At 33.3% G+C, this 23,092-nt stretch overlaps 1 protein-coding gene across 7 annotated transcripts in view; it reads left to right on the top strand.

Moving 5' to 3' along the window:
- The window catches only part of FER (FER tyrosine kinase), a 513,195-nt gene that overhangs the window by 177,220 nt on the left and 312,883 nt on the right, over positions 1–23,092 (top strand). For 6 of the 7 annotated variants that reach the window (XR_013764376.1, XM_079143515.1, XM_079143514.1 and 3 more), the window contains one exon: positions 3,005–3,194. Coding sequence is in view for 6 of the 7 variants with exons in the window: in XM_079143515.1 (XP_078999641.1) it covers positions 3,005–3,194 (190 nt within the window). In the remaining variant the exon portion in view is untranslated. Of the gene's footprint in view, positions 1–3,004; positions 3,195–19,664; positions 19,735–23,092 lie in introns of those variants that run through there. The other variant, XM_079143519.1, reaches the window with a different exon arrangement.

Below are 23,092 nucleotides of genomic sequence, written 5' to 3'. Positions count from 1 at the left end.
GATCAGGCAGGGGTCCTGGAGGTCCAGTGTGTTTGGTGTGGTTGTGGGATCCTGGAGGCTGGGTGCAATCAGTCGGTCTGGGGTCCCGGTGATAGGGCGCAGTCACTTGGTCTAGGGGTCCTGGCAGCAGGGAGCAGTCAGTCGATGTGAGGGCCCCAGAGGCAGGGAGTGATCAGTTGGGCTGAGGTATCCTGGAGATGGGGCTCAGTCAGTCCGGCCAGGAGTCCTACATGGCCTGGCTGTTGTCTCAAAATGGCGGCAGCCAAGTGTAATCAAACCTGCAGGTACTGTTACAGTAAACTTCCACGTAACAGCAGGCAGTTGGCATTCCACTGGCGGTCGGCAATCAGTTTGCTGACTGTTGTCGGACGATCAGGAAGTGAACCTCGTGCATTGGGTGATGGATAGGTGTAAGGCAGGCGATGGACAGGCGAGAGGCAGGCAAATGGCAGATGATAGGCACCTGACAGTGAGCAATGTGCACTCAAAAAAGGTGTCCATATGCTGGCAGACTGCAGGTCATCATAGCAGACAAATGGGGTAAACAGCAGGGGACCATGTGTTTTTGTTACTATAGCTTTATAGTATAATTTAAGGTCTGGTTTGTGATGCTTCCTACTTCACTTTTCTTGCCAAGGATTGCTTTGGCTATTCTGGATCTCTTTATTTTTCCAAATAAATATCATGACTGTTTTTTCTGTTTCTGTGAAGAATGTCATCAGAACCTTAATGAGAATTGTATTAAATCTGTATAGCACTTTTGGTAGTATGGCTGTTTTGACAATATTAATTCTCATGACCCATTTTAAGATAACTTAAAAGCATATGCATACCTGCACAGACACAAACACACACACAAATTCATTCAATTAAAGTTCTTTAAGTCAGAGTCTGAATGAGTCTTATCAACTAAAAGTATTTTGACAGGATACTTTCTTCTGGGTTCTTTACTTTTTCCAGCCTCTAAGGGCTGTCCTCCTCGCTTTGGCCTCTCAGCACATTGCCTTCTCCTCCCATCATTTCAGTTGTCCAGTGCCCTTTCTGACATTGTCTCTTGTCTTCCTCTTATAAGGATAGTTAAGATTACTTGGGATCATTTGGGATAATACCCCCATCTTAAAATATTTAATTTAATCATATGTGGAAATTCTCTTTGCTGTGTGAGATAACTTATTCTGTTGGATTTGGAAATGAGGATCTGGTTATCTTTGGGGGACCATTTTTCAGTTTATTATAGGCTTAAGAGAGAGTAAAATGTGCTGTTTACTTCCATAAATAGAAGGTTTTTAAAATTATATGTGGATATTCAGTTAACATTTACTATTTTGGTAATTATTATGCCTTGTTATTTCATATTTCACTTTTGTAAAACTTATTTTCATTCTTTTAATTCGTTGTTTACATTTTCCACATTCGTCTCTATGAAATACTGCTAACAGTAATGGTTTTGCAGTGTTATTTTCACGGTATCCCTCTCTGTTTATTTTGTCCACATGTTGAAATAATTTGAATTGTTGCTTATTATCGTTGTGATTTTTTTTTTTTTTTTTTTTTTTTTTTTTTTTGCTTGAAGATGCAAAGAAGAAACCCTTAAGAAGCTCTAAGTATATAGGGACATAATTTTTTCTAGGACCTGGTCCTCAAAATTTCCTGTTCCCTCAAGTTTAATTGTCTTAAAAAAATCAATTTTCTCTAGAAGGATTCCCTGAGAAATCAAAATGCCAATTTATTGTAAATAGAAATTACCACTAATAAGCATACCAGCATGAATTTATCAAGAAATCTGTGCAGATTTAAATAATAGGCCATGAATTGTTGAATGATGATGATGTAAATGATAATTATCATTTATTGAATTTTACTGTTTAGAGTATTCTGTCTTCTGAACATTTCTAGGTCTCCTGCAAATATTCTCACTCATTAGTTCAATTTTTCTAAGCACTGTTTTCTACTTTTCTGTTGGTGTACTCTCCCCAGAATCTCATTGCTATATAAAGACTATTGTTTTCTTTACAGTAGGCCTGAGCTTGCATCCTGCTCAATGATATTGGAATTTAGTTTCCAGAACATCAAACAGCAGATTATTTTTAATTATATCTCTCTGTGGATTCATTCTGCTTAAAAACACTTATTCTGTTTACATTTTGATCCACAGAGTTTCAAGTTTCAGTAGGTAACATTTTCTGACCTGGTCACCCAATTAGGTATCTTTCCCTAATTTATAATCTCTTTTCTCTTATGTATTAATAACTTACTTTTGACAGTGTGTATAGCACACTTCTTTCATGATGTTAATTTATACTGTACAGGTGGGGTGTTTCCAGAGGCATTTCCACTCTCGCTACCTGTTTTCCTATGGCTTAAACGTGTGTAAATGAGTTGAAACTTTGAGGGCAGGTTGTAGGGGCACGTTCTCTAAGGAGGGTTGGGGAAATCTGTCTTTATGTTAATATTGGATAGGTTTGTGGACTTAGGTCATACTTCCTCCTGCTATCACACTCAACCCCATTCCTTGTCTTAATCCCTTTCTCTCTTACTAATAACATACATACTGCTTAGTGTCACCTTAATTTGATTTCTTTTGCTCTATGTAGAGATCTGACCCTTGCTATATTATCATTGAAATTTGAAATGAATTTAAAATTCTTCTTCTCATTTTCATTTATTTTAGACCCTAAACTTCTGGATCTAAGTGTCTGTACTCTGTGAAGAAGATGGTTTAGGTGTAAAGTAAAATGAGTGCCATATATCACAATATATTTGAAAGCATCTTGAATTTGGGTTTTGCTTCCAAACATTTTCTTCCATTTTGTTATTCCTAAACATTTACTAACAATTGTGACAACTTAAAATCTGTTTAACTTCATATTTCTTATGATTCTGAAGGACTCCTATAAAGAGGAAAATGAGAGAAAATAAAAACATAATCTACATATATACTTTCTGTTAGTCTTTACTTCTTAAACAAATTGTAGTAATTTATATTTAATTTGTTCTCTTTTAGTATTGTGCTTCTGTTAAGCCAGAAACAGACCCTTGAAGAGCTGAAACAATCAGTCCAGCAGCTGAAATGCACTGAGGCAAAGTTTTCAGCACAGAAAGAATTACTAGAGCAAAAAGTGCAAGAAAATGATGGGAAAGAGCCACCTCCAGTAGTAAATTATGAAGAAGATGCACGATCAGTTACGTCTATGGTAAGCCTAAGAGTAATTGAGTGAGTAACTTCAAAGAGTAGTGTATAGGTAATAAGTAAATACAAAACTTAATTCCAGCTTGCTATAACAAATTAGTGCTCTTGTTAATATTCAGGTCCTATTAAACTTGTTTGTAAGTGCAAAATAGACTTGTCAGTCACCTCAGGTCACTTGGAGAGCACTTTCAGGAACCAGCTATAGAATCAGAGGAAAAAGCTCATCTCTTACCTTCAAAACTGAAAAGAAAGAATTGTTATTGTTTTTATTCCTGGGAGACAGCAGGAAGGTAGGGTGTTATTCTTAAGAGTAGTAAAGTCTTATTTACCTCAGATTGGTTGTGTGTTTATTGTTTTCACAAAACAAAATATTGATTTAGTTGTAAAAAGATGTTTTTACTAATAAATATGATCCTTAATACATTTTAATTCACCATCTTGAAATTTTATTGTATTTTATATACATTTATTAATTGCTGAAGAATACTTGGTATAAATTCTTTCCTCTCATCGTTCCCGCCCTCCCTTTACCTATTTCCCTCCCTCCCTCGTTCCCTCTCCCTCTTCCTCCCTTCCTCCTTTCCACCCTCTCTCCTTGTCTTCCTTTCCCTCTCCCTCTCCCCTCTGTTGATTGTTCTCACCAAGGGGCAGTTTTGCCCAATAGGGGACATTTGACAGCGTCTCCAGACATTTTTCATTGTAACAACTAGTTGATGCTATTGATGTCTAGAGGCTGTTCAATATCATCCATGTATAGAACAGCCTCTCTATCACATCCCCAATGAAAAACTATCCAGCCCAAAGTGTCAATAGTGCTGTGGTTCAAAGAGGCTGAGATATATCCTTGTTTTTTTCTGTGGATTAGCTGGTTGTATTCCATAGATAGAACGATTATAGTAGATTAATTTATATTGATATTTTAGTTATTTTTGGCTTATGTGGTTCTAAGAAGTATAGTTTGATTGGTTAACAGATTCAAATGTCACCATAAGAAAAAAAAAAAGGTTGAATTTGATAAAAGTGGAAATGAATATGAAATATTTAAAATATTATGGTTACTGCTGTTTTTGTTATCAATTGAGCCATACTACTTTCTTGCTCTACAGTACTGTCCTATTAGATTCTCCTTCTTGCTTTATGATTCTCCTTAATTATCTGGCATATATCATCTTTCAGAGAAGTTTCTGAAATTTTTTTTTTACTTGGCTTCTGAGAACCCTAAGTTTTTCTGGTTTTTAGTGCATTTTATAATATTTTCCTATCTCCATGTGGGTGTTGAATTTGTTATTTAGTTAATGCCTTGACTTAGTGGTAGATTGGTTAATACTGGCTAATTTAAGTGTAGATAACACATGTTGACATATCATGGTAGAATAAAAGATAGTTATTTGAGTTGTTAGATGATAGCTATTCCTACTTGATAACTATGATTATAAACCTGACTTTCAAATATAAAATATAATAGTTATTTTTCATTTTCTTCAGATTTTGTGATTATTTGGAGTTTAATATTTCATAATCTTTGAAGAAAAGGTTTGTTCACCAAATGAATTGAATAAGCAATGTTTCAAAGAGACTTATAATAATGCTTAAGAGAGTAAACCACTTTTTGGCACCTTCAAGCTCTTCTCTTATACCCATTTATTAAGTGGTGATAATAACTGGTTAATTTTTGCAAAGTGGTGCTACATATTTAAATTTTATCCAATTTACTTTAAATAATTAAAAGAGTAATTATAAATGTCTTATCTAGTCATTTAAACAATGTAAGTCTAAAAGTTTAAGTTTTTATAGTTTGTCAATTTTATAGAGTCATGCTATAATATATGTAGTTAAAAGTAAATCAATATTTTATATTAATATTTGATAATATTAATGTTCAACATACTAATGATATTTGGTATTAATAATTGATATAATTAATATTTTATAAATCAGACAGGGCATCCCCAAAATTAATGCCAATTAATGAGATTTTATAATATATTTTATGAAGAAAGTAGAAATACTTGTAATGTGTGGTTCTTAAAAATTAATACTCCCACTAATAATGAAATTTTTGCATATTTTAATCTTTTTAAATAGTATTTATAATATAACTTTTACTTGAAAACATTAAAAATAGTAAAGCATAAATGATATTTTCCCCAAATGACTATTTAAGTGCTGTTTTATGAGTAACCTTTCAAAAAAAATCTGGTTTAACATAAGTTTTATTGGTATTCCCTTTTGAAAAATTCCATCTCATAAATGGTATAAAATTTCAACAATAGAATTTAATTGACTATTGGAAGAATTGAAAAAACTTAAAGTATAGTACCATGGAAAATTGTGAAAACTTGGCCTAAATTTTATTTACAAGAAGGAGAGACAGCTAACTAATAACTATGATCCTTGTTAATGACAGTTATATCCAAAACATCGACTCTTTAGTGGTGGATGCCTCTGTGACAGAATACTTTTAAGAATTATACCATTAAGCAAGGATGAGTATTCTTATGAATTCTAAGATAATGCAGATATGTAATCAGAGTGAACATTGTAGAGTCAGGTGCTTAGATGTACTATTGTTTTGGCTTCATAATACAGTTAGAGTTAAAGCCTATCTATTCATAAATATCTAAAACAATATTGAAGATAATATAATATGTTGAATAATGTACTAATCTCTTTCTGCATGAATCATCCTTCTGATATTATCTTTTTCATCTAGATATAATTTTGGCCAGAATACAGAGGAGAACATGATAAATATTAAGTATTACACAAGAATTCTCTATTGCTTTTGATTATGTGGTTTTCATTTTCATTCAAGCATTATTTATTAGCCACCTACTGTATGAAAAGCACATTTCTAGATGTGTAGCATACATCATTGAATAAAACAAAAGAAAATCTCCTCTCTTAGAGATCATTCATTCCATAGGGAGTGGTAGTTAATAAATAAATTAATTAATTAAATATTATACTGGAAGGTGACAAGTTCTAAGGAGTAAATACAGAGGGTTGGGGGACTAGAGTGTCAGAAGTTGGGACAGTTTTAAAGTTTGTTTTGGATAAACAACAATGAGAAGGTGACATCTGAGCACACCCTTGAAATAGGGATCTAGTTAGCACACCACTCTGATGTCTGAGGAAAGAACATTCCAGTCACAGGGTACATCCATTGCTAAGACTGTAAGGCAGGAGCATGTGTGGACTGTTCAAGGTACAGCAAGGAGGCCTGAGTAGGGCAAAGGGTGAGAGCATAGAGAATGAGGTCAGAGAAGGAATGAGGAATAGATCTTGGACCTTATGGGTCATAATTAAGGTTATGGCTTTTCTCTGAGAGAAACAGGGAGCCTTTGGGTTGGGGAGTTATAACAGGGAAATGGTATGCCATGACTTTGGATTGAAATGGATCACTGTTGAGGATGTATTTAATGGGATCAAAGATGGGAAAATGAGACTATTGGCAGTAACCTAGATGAAAGAAGATGATGGTTTGAGCAAGGATGGTAGTGCTGGAAGTGATCACAAGCGTTTATTGTCTTGATATTGTTTGAAGGGTGATCTCATGAGATTTCCCGTGGATATGAAGTAAAAGAGGAGTTAAGGATGACTAAGATTTTTGGCTGGTGTTTTTGGAGGAATTGAATTAGTTTTGAGTGAAATTGAAAGCTATGGGTAGAGCAGCTTTGATGAGGAAGATCAAAACTTCATTTGGTTTTTCCAAAAAGATATGTCAGTAGAAATTTGGGTATTTGGGCCTGGAGGTCAGGAGCATGATTTGAACAACAAATATATATTTGAGTGTTGTAGGCATCAGATGGTAGTTAACTGATTTGACTGCTCAAGATCACTAGGAAAGAAAAGAGGAACACAGATTAACATCTGGGGCACTTCAATTAAGAGGTTTACAAAAAGGAGAAACAGTAGAAAAGACTGAGAACTAACCAATATGGGAGAAGAAAAATTAGGAGAATCAGGTGTCCTTGAAGCCTAGTGAAGAAAATATTTCAAATCTAAGGGGAAATCAAATCAATTGAGTAAAATGTTATTGATGGGTACTATAAAGTGAGAACCAATAATTGAGTATCGTAATTAATAACATGAAGGTCACTGCTGAACAGTTTCAATGGAGGATAAAACCCTATTTAAGAAGGAAATGAGAATTGTATATAGTGGGCAAAGACAAATTTTTCTAAGACTTTTATAAAGAACAAAGATGTGCACAAAAAATCAGGCAGTAAAGATGGGAATATTCAGTACTTATTAAATGAAGAGGAAATTATTTTATCTGAATGTTTAAGATGTAATCCAGTAGAAAGGCAAATATTAACCATTTTTTTAGGTAAGGGGGAAGTTTTCAGAATAATTCCTTAAGAAGGTGAGAGAGTACATGTTATAATACTCAAATGGGATAGCTTTAATACTGGCATAGTAATTGAAAGGCAGGGTGGTAGTTCTTGATAGGTGTGTGGATATGGTGGTAGTTGGGATTCTGTGAATGTTTTCTTCTGTTTGCTTTGTATTCTCAATAAAATAGAGATTATAGTTATTGGCTGAGAATGAAGGTGTAAGAAGAGGAATTGAATATTTAAAGAACAAGAGAAGGAATGTATGGATTAGGACAATATAGTGTGATTGCTAGATAGGAATAAGAGCTCACTTGAGTTCTGATCCTGCATAACACAATCAAGAATGTAGGGTGGGAGATACAGTACTGGGATCACAAGTTTAAGGTGGGAATTGTTAGCAAGGTTATGTGTTTTTCTAGTAGGTGTGTTCAGCTACACTGGCATGATGCAGAGTAGGCTGCCTAGAGTTGGATTTATTTAAGGCTGTGGTTTTCCTAGGTATGTATGATGAAGGAAGTAAGAAAGGGACAAAGAAGGAAAACTTCTTACAAGAAAATGATTATTATGATTGACCAAAGAATTTAAGTTATTAAGTAAGAGAAAAGATGTCAAGAGGAGAGTGGTAGTTAAAAAAAACAAAACTGGTAGGATCAGTTTATGGGAACCCAGAGTGATCAAAAGACCATTATAAACCTGTAAACTTTGAATGACAATGCTTATCATCCAGATGTTAGCTTTATAATTTAAGAAAAAGTGCTTTTGGGAGATAGACATTAAGTATATCGTTGATGGTGAAATTTTAGATTAAATAACTGAATCTTAAATTTTTTGAATTTGCCATTATTTCTTTTTGCCAATAAGTTCATTCTTTATTGGTACGTTTCTGTATTTTATCAATACCTTATAATTATGCGTAATGGTGGAATTCATTGTTACATATTCATATATCACATGATATAGTAATATAATTTGACCATTTTCATTTCCTGTTATTCCCCCTTTCTCTCCCCTTCTCTCTCCCCCTGGATCCTTTCCTGTACTGATCTCCCTTCTATTTTCATGAGACTGCCCACCCCCACCTTTCTTTTCCTCATTCCCCTCTATCTTCCACATATGAAAGAAAATATGTGACCCTTGACTTTCTGAATTTGGCTTAGTATTCTCAAGTTCTGTCTTCCTGCAAATGGCACAATTCCTTTTTATAGCTGAATAAAACTCCATTTGTATACATATCAAATTTTTTTATCCATTCATACATTAATGGAAACAGGCTGGTTTCACAGTTTGGCTGTTGTGAATTGTGCTGGTATAAACAAGTATGCATGTATTGCTATGTATGCTGAGTGATTCTTGTGATAAATACCAAAGAATGGTACAGTTTGGTCAATAATGGTGATTCCATTCCTAGTCTTTTTAGGAACTTCCATACCGATTTCCTTAGTGGTTGTACTAATTTATAATCCCATCAACCAGTGTAAAAGTGTTCCTTTTTCTTCACATACTCTATCATTTATCGTTTATATTCTTGATAACTGCCATTCTAACTGGCATGAGATGAAATCTCAGTGCAGTTTTGATTTGTATTTCCTAATTGCTGAAGATGTTGAACAGTTTTTCATGTGTTTGTTGGCCATTTGAATGTCTTCTTTTGAGACGTTGTCTGTTTAGTTCATTTGCCCATTTATTAATTGGATTATTTTTATTATATCTTTTTGGTGTCAATTTTTTTAAAGTTATTTTTAAAAAAAATTTTTACAGACTGCATTTTGATTCATTGTACACAAATGGGGTACATCATTTTGTTTCTATGGTTGTGCACGATGTAGATTCATACCATTCATGTAATCATACATCATAGGGTAATGATGTCTGCATCATTCCACCATTTTTCATAGCCACCTCCCTCCCATTTTCCTCTACATAATCTAAAATTCCTTCATTCTTCTCTCACCCCCATCCCCATATTTGTTTTTTGTTTGTTTGTTTTGGTACTGAGGATTGAACTCAGGAGCATTTAACCATTGAGCCCCACCCCCAGCCCTTTTTGTATTTTATTTAGAAACAGTCTCACTGAGTTGCTTATGGTTGCTTTGAACTTGTGATCCTCCTGCCTTAATCTCCCCAGCCTTCTGTTGGTATTGCAGACATGCTCCACTGTACCTGGCCTGGTGTCAAGTTTTTGAGGCCTTCTTTTTCCCCCCGGGTACCAGAGATTGAACCCCAGATGAACCCAGGGGCGCTTAACCACAATGTGGCGCTCTGAGCCACATTCCGTTTTATTTTTTATTTTGAAAAAGGGTCTCACTAAGTTGCTGAGGCTAGCTTTGAACTTGAGATTCTGCTGACTTGGCCTCCTGAGCCACTGGGATTACAGGTGTGTACCACTGAGCCTGGCTAAATTTTTTATTTCTTATTCTGGATCTGAATTCTCTGTAGCCAGAGTAGCTAGCAAAGATTTTCTCCCATTCTGTAGGTTCTCTCTTTACACTTTTAATTGTTTTCTTTGCTGTGCAGAAGCTTTTTAATTAGACACCATCCCATTTATTAATTCTTGATATTATTTCTTGTATTTAGGAGTCCTATTGAGAAAGTTGTTGCCTGCACTTATATGTTGGAGTGTTAACCCTATGTATTCTTCTAGTTTCTGGTCTTTGATCCATTTTGAGTTGACTGTTGTGAAAGGGTGAGAAATAGGATCTATTCTCATTCTTCCACATATGTATATCCAGTTTTCACAGCACCATTTGTTAAAAAAATCTGTCTTTTCTTCAGTGTATTTTTTCACACTTTTCTGGATTAGTTTCTTTGTCTTCTGATTTATTCTGTTGGTGTGTGTGTGTGTGTGTGTGTGTGTGTGTGTGTGTGTTTATGCTGTACCATGCAGTTTTTGTTACTAAAACTCTGTAGTATAATTTGAGGTTAGGTATTGTGATGCCTCTGGCATTGCATTTTTTTGGTTAGAATTGCTTTGGCTAGGGTGCAGTGGTACATGACTGTAATCCCAGAGACTTGGGAGGCTGGAGCAGGAAGATCACAAATTCAAAGCCAACCTCAGTAGGTAAGTGAGGCTGTAAGCAATTCAGCAAAACACATTCAAGTTTGGAGAAAAAAAAAAAAAAAAAAAGGCTTGGACTGTCTCAGTTCAATCCCTGGTACCAAAAAAAAAAAAAAAAAAAAAAAAAAAGGAATTGTTCTGCTTATTCTGGATCTGTTATTCTTCCAAATGAATTGTAGACATGTTTTGTTTTTTTCTACTACTGTGAAGATTGTCATTGGTATCATGATGGTGAGTTCATTGGATCTGTGTATTGCTTTTGGTTATGTAGATATTTTCACAATACTAATTCTGCCTATTCATGAAGATGGGAGGTCATCTCATCTTCTTGTGTCTTCTTCGGAGTCTTTCTTCAGTGTTCTATGGTTTTCATTGTAAAGGTTTTTCACCTCCTTGGTTAGATTTGTTTCTAGGTATTTTAGTTTTTGATTGCCAGTAACTTTATTAGTAGAATCAGTAGTAAAAGTGAAACACCTTTAATGATGCGCCTGTAAAGGAATTACAGGGTCTACCATAACAATAAAAACTTGACATTTTATAAATTTTAAGATTATTTAAAAATAATTTTGGTTTATTCATGAGTATTTCTAATGCTTATGATTAATATTAAGAAGATTAGTCTTTTCAGTTATTTTTTGAAGTTTCTAGTCTACTTAAAGAGGGGACTAAGTTTATTGGGACTTTAGCAGTCTTTGGGACTCTTTAAAGAGGAAGAAAAGGCTGGGCATGGTGGTACACACCAATAACACCAGTGACGTGGGAGGCTACAGTAGGAATGTCCCAAGTTTGAGGCCAGCTTCAGCAACTTAGCAAGACCCTGTCTCAAAATAAAAATAAAAAGGGCTGGGGATGTAGTGTGGTGGTAAAGCAGTCCTGGGTTCAATCCCTGGTAACAACAACAACAACCAAAAAAAAAAAAAAAAAACAGAAAAAAAAGGAAGAAACAAATGACAAAAATGTACATCTTTAGTACTTTTAGAATAGACATCTTTGAGACCATTATAATTCCAAAAGCTGAAGTACAGTGATAATTTATGGGAGGTATTTCTAATTGTACTAGTAATATTTATTCTGCTGGCACTAATGCTGGTCTAAATATTTTGTTATATTGATTCGATCAATTTAATTAGATAGGTTATTTTCTTTATAATTTGTACTAGTTTAGGAGGGGTTAAGAAGTGTTCCAAGGAGATATGAATTCTAGAATTCCAAAAATATGTTGAGTTAAATGAAATGAAAAATAGTATTAACTTAGAAATTTTCTAACCTTCAATATTAAATACCCAAGAGGGAAAATATTGTATGGAATGCTGTCTCTGAAAATATTGTCCTAGCTCTCTTTTGAGACCATAGTGCAATGGAACATACTTTAGGAAATGTTTTAGAAAATAAATCCCTTCTCATCAAATTGAGCAAAGACAGGTTAAACATGCTGGTAATTCTGAAGGCATTTTGAGTTGTGTAAGCACTCTATAAACTTAAGGATTATTTTATATAATACTTCAATTCTAGCTCTTGAGCGAAGAAGAATCTGCTTTTTGAGACAAGTTAGAGAGATGAGCTCTTTTGGCTTCCCTTGGATAGTGATGAGAATGTCAGAATTTTCTAATCCCTGAGAAAACATCAGCTACTGACTTTCATAGTACCTATAGCTACATATAGATTAACATACATATACATATATTTGTATATATAGAACATTTTTCTTCTTTTTTTGTTTTTTAGTCATGTAGTTATAAGAATAACTAAGTATCTGTTGAATAGAGGAATTGAGCTTCCTTTTCACTACATAATAATCTAGTTTTACCTTATAACACCATATGCTTTGGACCAAGTACAATGATTTTCATTGAAAGAATTTCCTTTATATGTCAAATATATCTAGAATTGATGGTAATATGTAATGAGTACCTACTTTAAAAATATATTTAGCTATTCCATAATTATCTTCACTTTGCTATTTCTGAAATTGCACATTTTGCTTAAGTCCTTTTGCTAGAGTAGCATACAACATATATTTATCTTCTTTGCATATCTTATTGAGTTATTTTTGCTTAATTTAACAGCAATAGCAACATAATCCCATTTTGTTATATTTTCAACCAACAACATATTTGATATGCTAAAAATTATCTGTCATTATGACTCAGTATCCATTTTACATTAGTATCTGATATTTCAGTTTTATGCTTGGGACACTAAAATGAGCTGAAATCAATGAAAGCATTAATGTCATTGTCTAATGACAATGTCTTTAGAGTTTTATCTGTTTTCATTATGAGGTACGTATCTTTTTCTTTGAATACCTAACATAGATTTAATTTTAAGCCTTACTCATCAGTCTGGTACACTAATTACTCATTAGTCTGGTACACTGAGAAAAGTACCAGACTAAGAATCAAGAGAACTGAGTTGAACTTTATCTCTGTTCTGTAACTGTAGTCAGCTTCCTTAACTCTTCAGAGTTTACCTTTTATAGAAGGAAGAAATGAGTATTCATTTTGTTTGACTGGATTTCTGTGACACTGAAATGAGATAGTGTGTAAATATTATTTTGCATATTATAAAACACTTTAAAAACTTAAGATTCTATTTCAGTTTTCTAAGTAATATATCTTAGTTTATGTATACATTAATTAGTATATACTTGCTGAAATCTTGAATATGAGCGTCAGATTTTTATGTAGGATTACCATATGTATTTCTTAATGATAAAGGCAGACCTCATTTAATTTCTGTGCCCCGGGCAGTATATGCATAGGTACATGGGACTGAATGTTCTTTAGTTTCTCAATTCCTTTCTTCAGAAGTAACTTTGCAGAAGCATTGTATACAAATAAAAGCCTGAATGCAAATTACATGGTTACCATTCTTTTATACAAATGATAAAGTGTACAATACTATCCTGGACCTTGCCTTTTTACCCAATGTGTCTTACGTATCACATCTTAGTAGTACATATACAGTTATTCCTTTTTAATTTATTCATTCAACAAATCTTTATTGAATGTCAAGTGTTGGGTACTATTTCTGGTTCTGGCAGTACAGTAGTGAACAAAATAAGCATAACTTTTCTGTCATTATGGAATTTTTACTGTAATTGGAGGAGACAGGATTATTTTCAGACTAAATGAATGATTACAAAACAAAACATAGAGCCCAGACTCTATTAGGAAGATGCCTAATACATATTTGGTTTTTGTCCCTTCTCTTTCTCCCTTCCATATTTTCCATCTCTTCCACCTGTGTCACCATTTCTTCTCTTCCCTATTTTGCCTTTTTATTAAATGTGATTAACAAAAATCTCTGGGTATCTCTTATGTGCAAAGGATGGAGACATCCTGGAGTAGTAAAGTCTCTGCACTTATAGGTCAACCTTCAGTGGACAGAAAGTTGGAATAAACAAATGATTAACAAGAAAATATTAGAATTAAATGCTCTGATGGGTTTATTATGAATATTCCTGAGACTTCAGGCTTCAGCCCCCAACCTTTAGCCCTTTTCTTTTCTTTGTATTCATATATCTGAGGATTGTTTTTCTTCTATCATGAATTAAACACCAATCAATAAATTCCAAATAAAACATTTTCAAGGAAATAGGAATATTGGAGTACTATTCAAGATAATGATGAGAAACATTCATATACAAAAGGTTAAATTTAATAACATTTTTGTTTATTGAGTAAATTTCATATTATTTATATACTATGTTTTAGTCAGCTTTTGTGCCACTGTGATCAAAAGACCTGACAAGAACAACTAGAGGAAAAATTTATTTGGGGGCTTACAGTTTCAGGAGTCTCAGTCAGTAAACAGCCAACTCTTATTCCTTTGGGTGCAAGGTGAGGCAGAACATCATGGCAGAAGAGTGTGATGAAAGAACATGGCTTCAAACACTGACTAAAAGTTCCCTACCATGGACTGTGACCAGTCAGAATGTTGGGTGCTGGTCATAACCATACACACCCCTATTAAAGTAGAAGCCTGAACAAAGCAAACCAGAACAAAACAAAGCAACAAAAGGAAGACAAAAGGGGCAAAGCTTAGGAGAAATAATTTAGGGTAGATCTTGGGGTGTTTGCATTAATTCAGTTTAAGAACAAGTATAGGTTTATAAGAAGTGTGGCCTGAACTCTCCCAAATGAAGCAATTCTGATTGTTAGGAATAAAATTACTAAAAATTTCTACTGACAAGTAAGCACAATTCTTTATTTTCTCCTATAGTATAGATTTGTTTTGCTTTGCACTCATTTAAAAATTAATGTGTCAAAAAGCAATTACTTTTCATTTAAATCATTATGTAATGTTCAAGACATTTCTTTAAAGTTTAAAAATTAATTTCCTTCAACTTGAAAAAGAAGTTATTCTCGTCTGTACAATTTAGTTGCTGAACTTTCTATTTAACTGAATAATATTTGTCCTAAAATTTATGTTTAAAAATGTTGTTTTCTTTGGGTTTAATTAAGGGTGGATAATTTCATCATTCATATAGAAAATAATATATTTTATTGTTAAAATCTTTTATTTTAAATTTTGAAAATTATTTTGTGACATTAAATGTTTCATAAAGATAATATGGAAATTTTATGATTTGTTGCTTCATTTAGTGCCTAATAAACTTAAAATTGTAATTTTCTCTTATTATAGCATGCTGCAGAATATCATTTCTGTTAATATTTAAGAGGTTGAGCTTCAACTCTTAATTTTTAAAATGATTTGTTACTTTGCAAATTCAATATGAACGGTAAGATCTTAGACTAAGGAGAAGTTTTCTCTCTTAGAATGTATCTAGAAGTTTTAAGAGAAGTGGATATGTCTTTTGAAAAGTTCCCAAAATTACTTAAAAAATTGATCCTTGAGGGCTGGGGTTGTGACTCAGTGGTAGAGTGCTTGCCTAACATGGAGGAGGCACTGGGTTCGATCCCCAGCACCACATAAAACAAAAACAAAGAAAACTAAATAAAAGTATATATTAAAAAAAGGTACATATAAAAAAAAGATATATATATATATATATATAAAGGTATATGTAAAAAATGATTCTTGAAAGGAGTAACAACTCAAATTAAAATCAATTATACTTCTATATATTTAACTTTGTAGTGAATTTTGTAGAGGCAATAATAAGAATATAAACAAATTCAGATCCTTTAAAAGCTACCTTCTTTTTTAAATTCAAATGAATGTTATACTAGTGGTGTTAGAAAATTAATATTTGAATAACTAGAAGGTTACATTGTTCAATACAACACAGTTAATAAACAAGAACGTTCAGATAGACTAGTTAGGAAAACTTGTCCCAAAGAAGCTCCTATATAAATAGAATCTGAATATAAAAATATTTGAAGGGAAAAATATTATTCTGTATTTTGGGTAAACGTTTAACTTTTAAATTCATACTACATAAAGAATAGATTTTAGATACTTTAAATATTCAAATATAAAAACATATCCACAAAACTATTGGAAAGAAATGTAAGTGAACATTTTTCTATGTCAAAAAATAAAAAGCAGAGTAAAAACTGGGACTATTATGCACTGCAAACATAACAAAGGATTAATGTTGGTAAATATCTACAGTGACCATCCAAATTGGTTTATAAAAAAAAATGCATCAATTAAAAATGGACTACATTCATGAATAAGCGATTCTTAGTAAATAGCAATTTTAATAATAATATAAAAAATTCAATCCCACTAATAATGGAAATAATGATTAAGAAATGCAGCTGGGAAATAACTTTCCTGTTACCGTCCACAGTAGCCATTTTCCAAACTTTTCTCCACACCAGCCAAAGCAAAATAATCTTTAAAAACGTCAAATCAGAGCAAATCTGGTTGTACTGACTCACAAGTTCGTCAGTAACAAAGACTTCTTATAACTTTTAGGCTAAACACCAGATTTCTTTAAATGCTGACTAAAGGCTCCCTACCATGGACTATGACTAGTCAGAATGATGGATGCTGATCATAAACACACACATCTCTATTAAATAAAGAAGGACACCCTTCTCCCAAAAACAACATCAAAAAAAAAAAAAAAAAAAAAAAAAGGAATAAGGGGCAAAAGTTTAGGAGATATAATTTGGGGCAGATTTGGGGTGGTTGTATTTATTCAGTTTAAGAACAACTACAGGTTTATAAGAAGTGTAGTCTGAACTCTCACAAATAAAGCAATTCTGACTGGAAATCCCAGATTAAAAATGGTGGAATGAATTGCTGAAATTGAGCATGAATGAGCAGTGTTAGAGATGAAGATGGAGAGAAAGATATTACAAGGATCTTTGAGGTCAGGGTGTAAGAATCATTTATGATAATGTCAGGGAAAGAAATGAATTGGAAAGAAAACAAGCTTAAACCACTTGCCAAAGATATGAGTCAATGAAGGGAAGTATCTGAGAGGTCAGTAGATTGAGAATGAAAGTACTCATTAATTAATGGCTTTGTTTATGTTATTATTATAAATACATTCAGTGCTATTTCTATTTTCAGTGTTTAACATAGTACATGGCAGTATGTAGGTGTCAGTAAATTTTTTTGAAGAAGCCTAATGTTGTAAAATGAAACCATCAATGTTTAGATTGCAGTTCTTAGTTAAATATGGTGCTCCTTGTCTGTTGGAAGCACAAGACCAACAAAAACACCTACTCAGTTAATGTGGAGGACTAAATCATTCTAGAATCTACTTTATAAAGTAATAAATTTCTATAACACTGATAGAAAGAAAAGTGAAATTGCCCTCACTAGCATAATCCTCACTTACAGAGAGGCAGAGTGGAAATTTAATATGCAGTATCATTTAAGCAGAGCCAGCATGAATTCTACCATCAAAAAAAGAGAAAACCTTAGCCATAATAACCATTGTGGAAAAACTATTTAATATCTACTAAAGAAGGAAATGTACATATCCTGTGACCCAGCATATCTACTCCTAGGCATGTGCCCAGTGAAAATGCATGCATATGCTCTCAAAAATCATAAGCAGGAATATTCAGAGAAGCATCATTTATAATTACTCAAAACTGGAAATGGTCCAAATGTCAATCAATAGTATAATAGGTAAGTTGTAGAATATTTACCCAGTGGAATACCCTGCAGTAATAAAAGTAAACAAATTACAAGTACATGATAGCAGTATGGATGAATCTTACAATGTAATACTGAGTGGAAGAGATCAGACAACACATATGGTTTCATTTATATGGAATTCAAAAGGAGGCAAAAGTAATCTTTAGAAATTAGAATAGTGGTTGCTCTTGAAAGGGTCAGAAGTGACAGAGGGGCACACAGAAGACTTCTGGAGGACAGATAATGACTTGTGTTTTTATCTGTGTTCTGGTTACAGGGCCTTTCTAATTTGAAAATTCATAAACTATAAACTGTGATTTTAAAACTTTACTACATGTATCTTGTACTTCGATGAACAAGAAAAATGAAAAATGTTCTAATTTAGCATAGGACTAAAGGGAAAGCATGCTTGACTCTGTGTGGGTGTGTTAATTTGTGTCTGTGTTGGTCTGCCTATGGCTACCTTTTTTTTTTTTTATAATTACTTGGAAAGAAGAGCAGACTTTTAAACTACATAGGTCGTATTTTTCTCTGTTACCCATTCCATTTCCTGTGATGTGTTTTCCTAGGACCATGTACCTCTCCTCCTTTCTCTTTTTACTAAGAAGCTATTATAAAACATCTTTCAGTTCTTTGGGAGCTCAAAAAAAAAAAAAATGAGTACTATAAGGCAAAGAATTTTGTCTTAAAGAGGCCTATTAAATTCTGAATGCCTTCTTCAGAAGTAGCATGTTTAGTAAGCATTGTCATACATTAATGCATACCTGAAGAGAGCGGGACTGATGCTGACAATAGTTAGTGTAAGCTTGTGAAAAGATACTTTGAATGACAGTCCTGATTCTGGATAGGCAGGCTAGTGAGGGCTGTGGTATTTGAAAGTGTGAGGTGGTCAAAGATGAATTTATCCTATTCAAAATTCTGTGTAGGCCTGGGTTTTCAATTCAAATATAGTTTATTTGGACAGAAATATTCAGAAAAAAAATACTTTGAACAGAGGAGCCCACTAAGGAAAAGGTCTTGAAATTTTGGAAAGAAAAACTCTTTTTCAGTATTGTAGACTGGACTGGTGGGGGATACAGGTGGAAGCAAATTGACTTAGCTAGGAAAAGGAAGATATGGGTTAGGTATGTAACTTGAGAGGCAGTCAAAGTGAAGTAGGATATGGATTATAATAGTATTTAGTTTCAGAAGTCAGAAACCAAAGGACTAAGAATGGGATTGGTCGAGGCAGAAGGTCAGGTAGAAGCAAATGAGATCTTAAGGGAAAACTTCCGTTTTAAGAAGTATAGTAAGAGTCACCAGAGGTTTAGTCTTTCCAAGGAGACATTTTCTGAAATTCTATAAGTCCAATGATTCTTATCCCCTTATTTATTATACTTTAAAAAAATTAGGCATAAGCCATGAGTAGTGAAGCACTCCTACAGTCACAGCTACTCAAGAGGCTGACGCAGGAGGATTGTAAGTTTCAGGCCCACCTGGGTAACATAATGAGACCCTGTCTTTTAAAACAACAACAACAACAACAAAACAAAACAAAACAAAACAACAACAACAAAAAAAAAACCAAACACAGTCTTTATGAAGCCAAAATGTTTCTGTGATTCTGCAAACAACTTCTTGGGGGATACACTGGATTGTCCCAGTTAAATTTGGTTTTAGAGGGAACTTTTTTTTCTACCCAGTCCTTCGTTTCTTAGTTCATTAAAGAAGAATCAGAAAAGAGGGAGAAAGAGATATATAACAGGAAAGGTAGCAAGAGAAACAGGTGAGGGGAAGAAGAGCAGTAGAAATGAGGAAGAAGAAAAGACAAGGAAAGGTAAAGAGAAAAAGGAAATACAGAAAGAGGAGGCAGGTAAAAGTAAAATCCTAAAAGGGACTGGGAAAAAAGAAATGGAAGAGTAGAGTGTGACATAAGACAACTCTTTATTCCCTCTCCTCTCACTGCCTTTCCCCTCAGGCGCTGGCTTGACTCAGGGTACCGTGATATGACCCACTTCCCTCTTCTCTCCAGGTTTCCATTTTTACTGACTACTGACTTGAGAACTTTCCTCTGTTTCTTTTTTAAACTGGGATTGTACAAGGTAAGAATTTATAGGCAAAAGGCATTGATTATATTGGCATTCTCTGTTATAAGTATTTTAAATGGAAAGTTTATTGAACCATCCTAAGTTAAAGGTGCCAAAACTTTCACTTTAGAATTTGTTAAAATCTAATATATAGTAACAATTTGTGGTTCAGGTATTTAGGAAAATTCATACACATGTTTGATTCAAGTTTTAGGTCAAGAGACAAATTATGATGCTTAAAGAAAAATTGTTTATATGGAATTATTTGATTAATGCCAAATTAAGTTGTTGATTCTCAAAAGTTTTTACGGGGAACTTCTTAGTAAAATAAAATGAAATGGAAAATTTAAACATTTATCCTAATAATTTAGCCTTCTCAAACAGAAATCTGAAATGTCATAATTGATTGTAGCATTTGTAGGTGTAAGGAGCCATGGATGAGTAGACTTGCATTATACAGATCATTATTTCATTTTGCTATTAATTATGTCATGGGTATTTATCATATGTTAGCAGTGTCCAACTATTACAAATATCTGTATTTTTTTATATTGTAAGCCTTTTCCAATTTTATTACTTATAAAACATTCATAGTCTTTTGCCGTTTATTAGACCCCAGAGCAGGTGTATTATTAGAAAATTGCTAGATAACTTTATCATGTTCACTCATGGTTGGGTGACATAAGATGAAATTCACATCATTATGAAAACTCCTACTGAGATCTAGTTTTATCCTTCCATTGTGTATTATAGAACCACGTAGACATTTTCTGTAGCTGCAATCAATTTCATATCATATTTTTTGTCATTTTTCAAGGATTTAATTCCTGTATTAAATAAAATTAATTGAATTTAGGATTCTACATTTTGATCAGGTAGCATTTTCCTGTATGATACAGTATTTCATATTATCTTTCATTTGTATAATTATGTTAGTGTGCCAAAAATGCATTTAATCAGAAAGGTTCTTTGCTAGCCTCTTTTGATAATAATGAAAATCCAGGAAGTTTCTCTGCATTTCAAAGAAATATAAAATGATGCAGATTGCTGTACAGACATGATGATGCTGATTTTTACTAGCTATTTAACTTACCAACATAAATTAATACCTATGCACTTTTTAGCATTTGATGACAGCATACAATTTGGAAGTCTCATTTGAATTTAGTGGTTTCTCATTATAATTTTGAAAGTTGTGCTTTGGAATTAAATCATAATTGTTTTTACTTTGGAAGACATACCATGCTTTTAAGACAATGTAGCAATTAGTGCAGGTACTTAAGATATTTGGTAGACAGAGAATGAAACAAGCATGGACTAGACATACTATGAAAAAACACTGATCTTTTGTCCCCTATAGGAATATATGAAAGCCTAATTTAATTTTTGCCTGTCATTTCTCAGAGGCTTCTTGGGTGCTTTGGGGGATGTTGCCTCTTTCCAACTTTCCTAAATCAGAGAGTGGTTTCACTTTGGGCCAAGTAGCTGTGAAATTTAATTTGGGATTAGAATATAAGGGAATGTTCCTGTGTCCTAATTTTCTTTAGCGTCCATCAGCTGATTAGCTATAAGTGTAAAAGTGCTGATTCTTTAAACCTCAGCTTTGTCTCTTCTGATAAAGGCAGCCCAGTGGAATGACCATGTCTAGGGGGTCAGAAGATAGCAGGGAGCATGTCACCAACTTTATATTTTATCTAAGCAGTACTGTCTGGTCACTAAAGCAACAGACTTATTGTCAGAGGACCATAGGTAATCAGACTTTTTTTGTGTTTAATTGTTAGTAGAAAAGACTTAAAGCTCACACTGTAAGGATTTTTGTAATGATTTAATATTTGCTACTGTACATGCTGTCATTCATTCATTTTCTGCCTTATTCCCCAGAGTATTTGAGGTAGCTAATGACAATACAATTCAGTGAAATATAAAGTACAATTAGAACCAGAAAAAATATAGAGTTTAACAGGGTATCAAGACTGGGGGAAACTATATAGACCATAGCACATATGTATACTACTACCCGTTAGCTATTATTTTGTCTCTATGCTTCCCAAAGGCCAAAATGTAAAGGGAGATAAAGTCATTTAACAGTCTTAAATAAAAGCAAGCTTATCTCATTGCAGGGAAAGCAAACCTTTTCCTTGTACTGAGCTCTAATAGAATTTCTTACTAGAGGCTTTAACACTGGCTTTTTTGGTGATAGTGTCCCTGACAGCATCACTATAGCTAATGTAGGAAGGAAATTCATGAAGCCATGTCTTGAAAAATCTGGTATCCCTCAGTGGGAGCAGAGGTCATGACACTATTACTAGTTTTATCAATTCTTATTGTCTTAAGAATGCAACTGTCTATAGCTGGGCATGGTGGTGCACACCTGTAATCCCAGTGAAGGGGGAGGCTGAGGCAGGAGGTACAAGAGTTTCAAGCTCAGTGTCAGCAACTTTAGTGAGACCCTAAGCAACTCAGAGAGACCCTGTCTCTAATAAAATATAAAGAAGGGTAGGGGATGTGGCTTGGTAGTTAAGTACCCCTGGGTTCCATCCCTGGTATTAAAACAAACAAACAAATAAATAATGTAGCTGTCTATAAACTGATTTTATTTAAGAGTGTAATCTAAACTTAAAATAATGGAGGAACTGGGTGTGTTTTTTAAAAATTCCTTTTTAGTACCACTTTTCTTATCTGAAGTTTGAATATACAATGGATAATTGTGTTTTCTAGGAATAGTTCTCAGTTGCAGATATTTGTCCTTATTTGAGGTTGGATCTGTGATTTTCTAATTAGAAAAAAAGTGTGAGGACCTGTATTTTCTTTTAAAATTATTGGAAATACTTTCTATATTAAAATACTTTTTATGTTCAAGGAAACAGTTGCCATAAAATTATTCAACTTTTGTCATTTGTTAGAATTTAAAAAAATATTATTGATGATTGAAGGGAAGTTTTCAGCCTTAAATTTCAACTTTTGCTTATTTTCATGATATATTTTGCTTTTTTATATTTCATTTCTACTTGGTTATTCTTAGATTTACTTTGTAGATTTCTTAGCTAGATTCGTGTATAATTCATCTTTCTATACAAATTTTAAAGATAAGTAAACAGTTCTGAAAATTTTGCTGTAGTATGAAATATATTTCATTTTAGAGGGAGGGTTTTCTAAGCCAATTTATTTGTTATCTAGTACAATTCAGAAATTTAAATTTTCCAAAAGACATTCTTTGAGAGACACTTAATTTGATTCATTCACTTTTGGCAGTACAAATTCTCATATGTTAGCTTATCCTAATATGTCATTTAAGAAAAATTACTAGGAAAAGGAGCTAACCATTAATTATTATTTACCATGTGCTTAGACAGTATGCTAGATATATAACATA

This window comes from Sciurus vulgaris (assembly GCF_902686455.1).
Source record: "Sciurus vulgaris genome assembly, chromosome: 6".
Lineage (NCBI taxonomy): Eukaryota > Metazoa > Chordata > Mammalia > Rodentia > Sciuridae > Sciurus > Sciurus vulgaris.
This window is presented reverse-complemented; position numbering and strand designations above follow the sequence as displayed.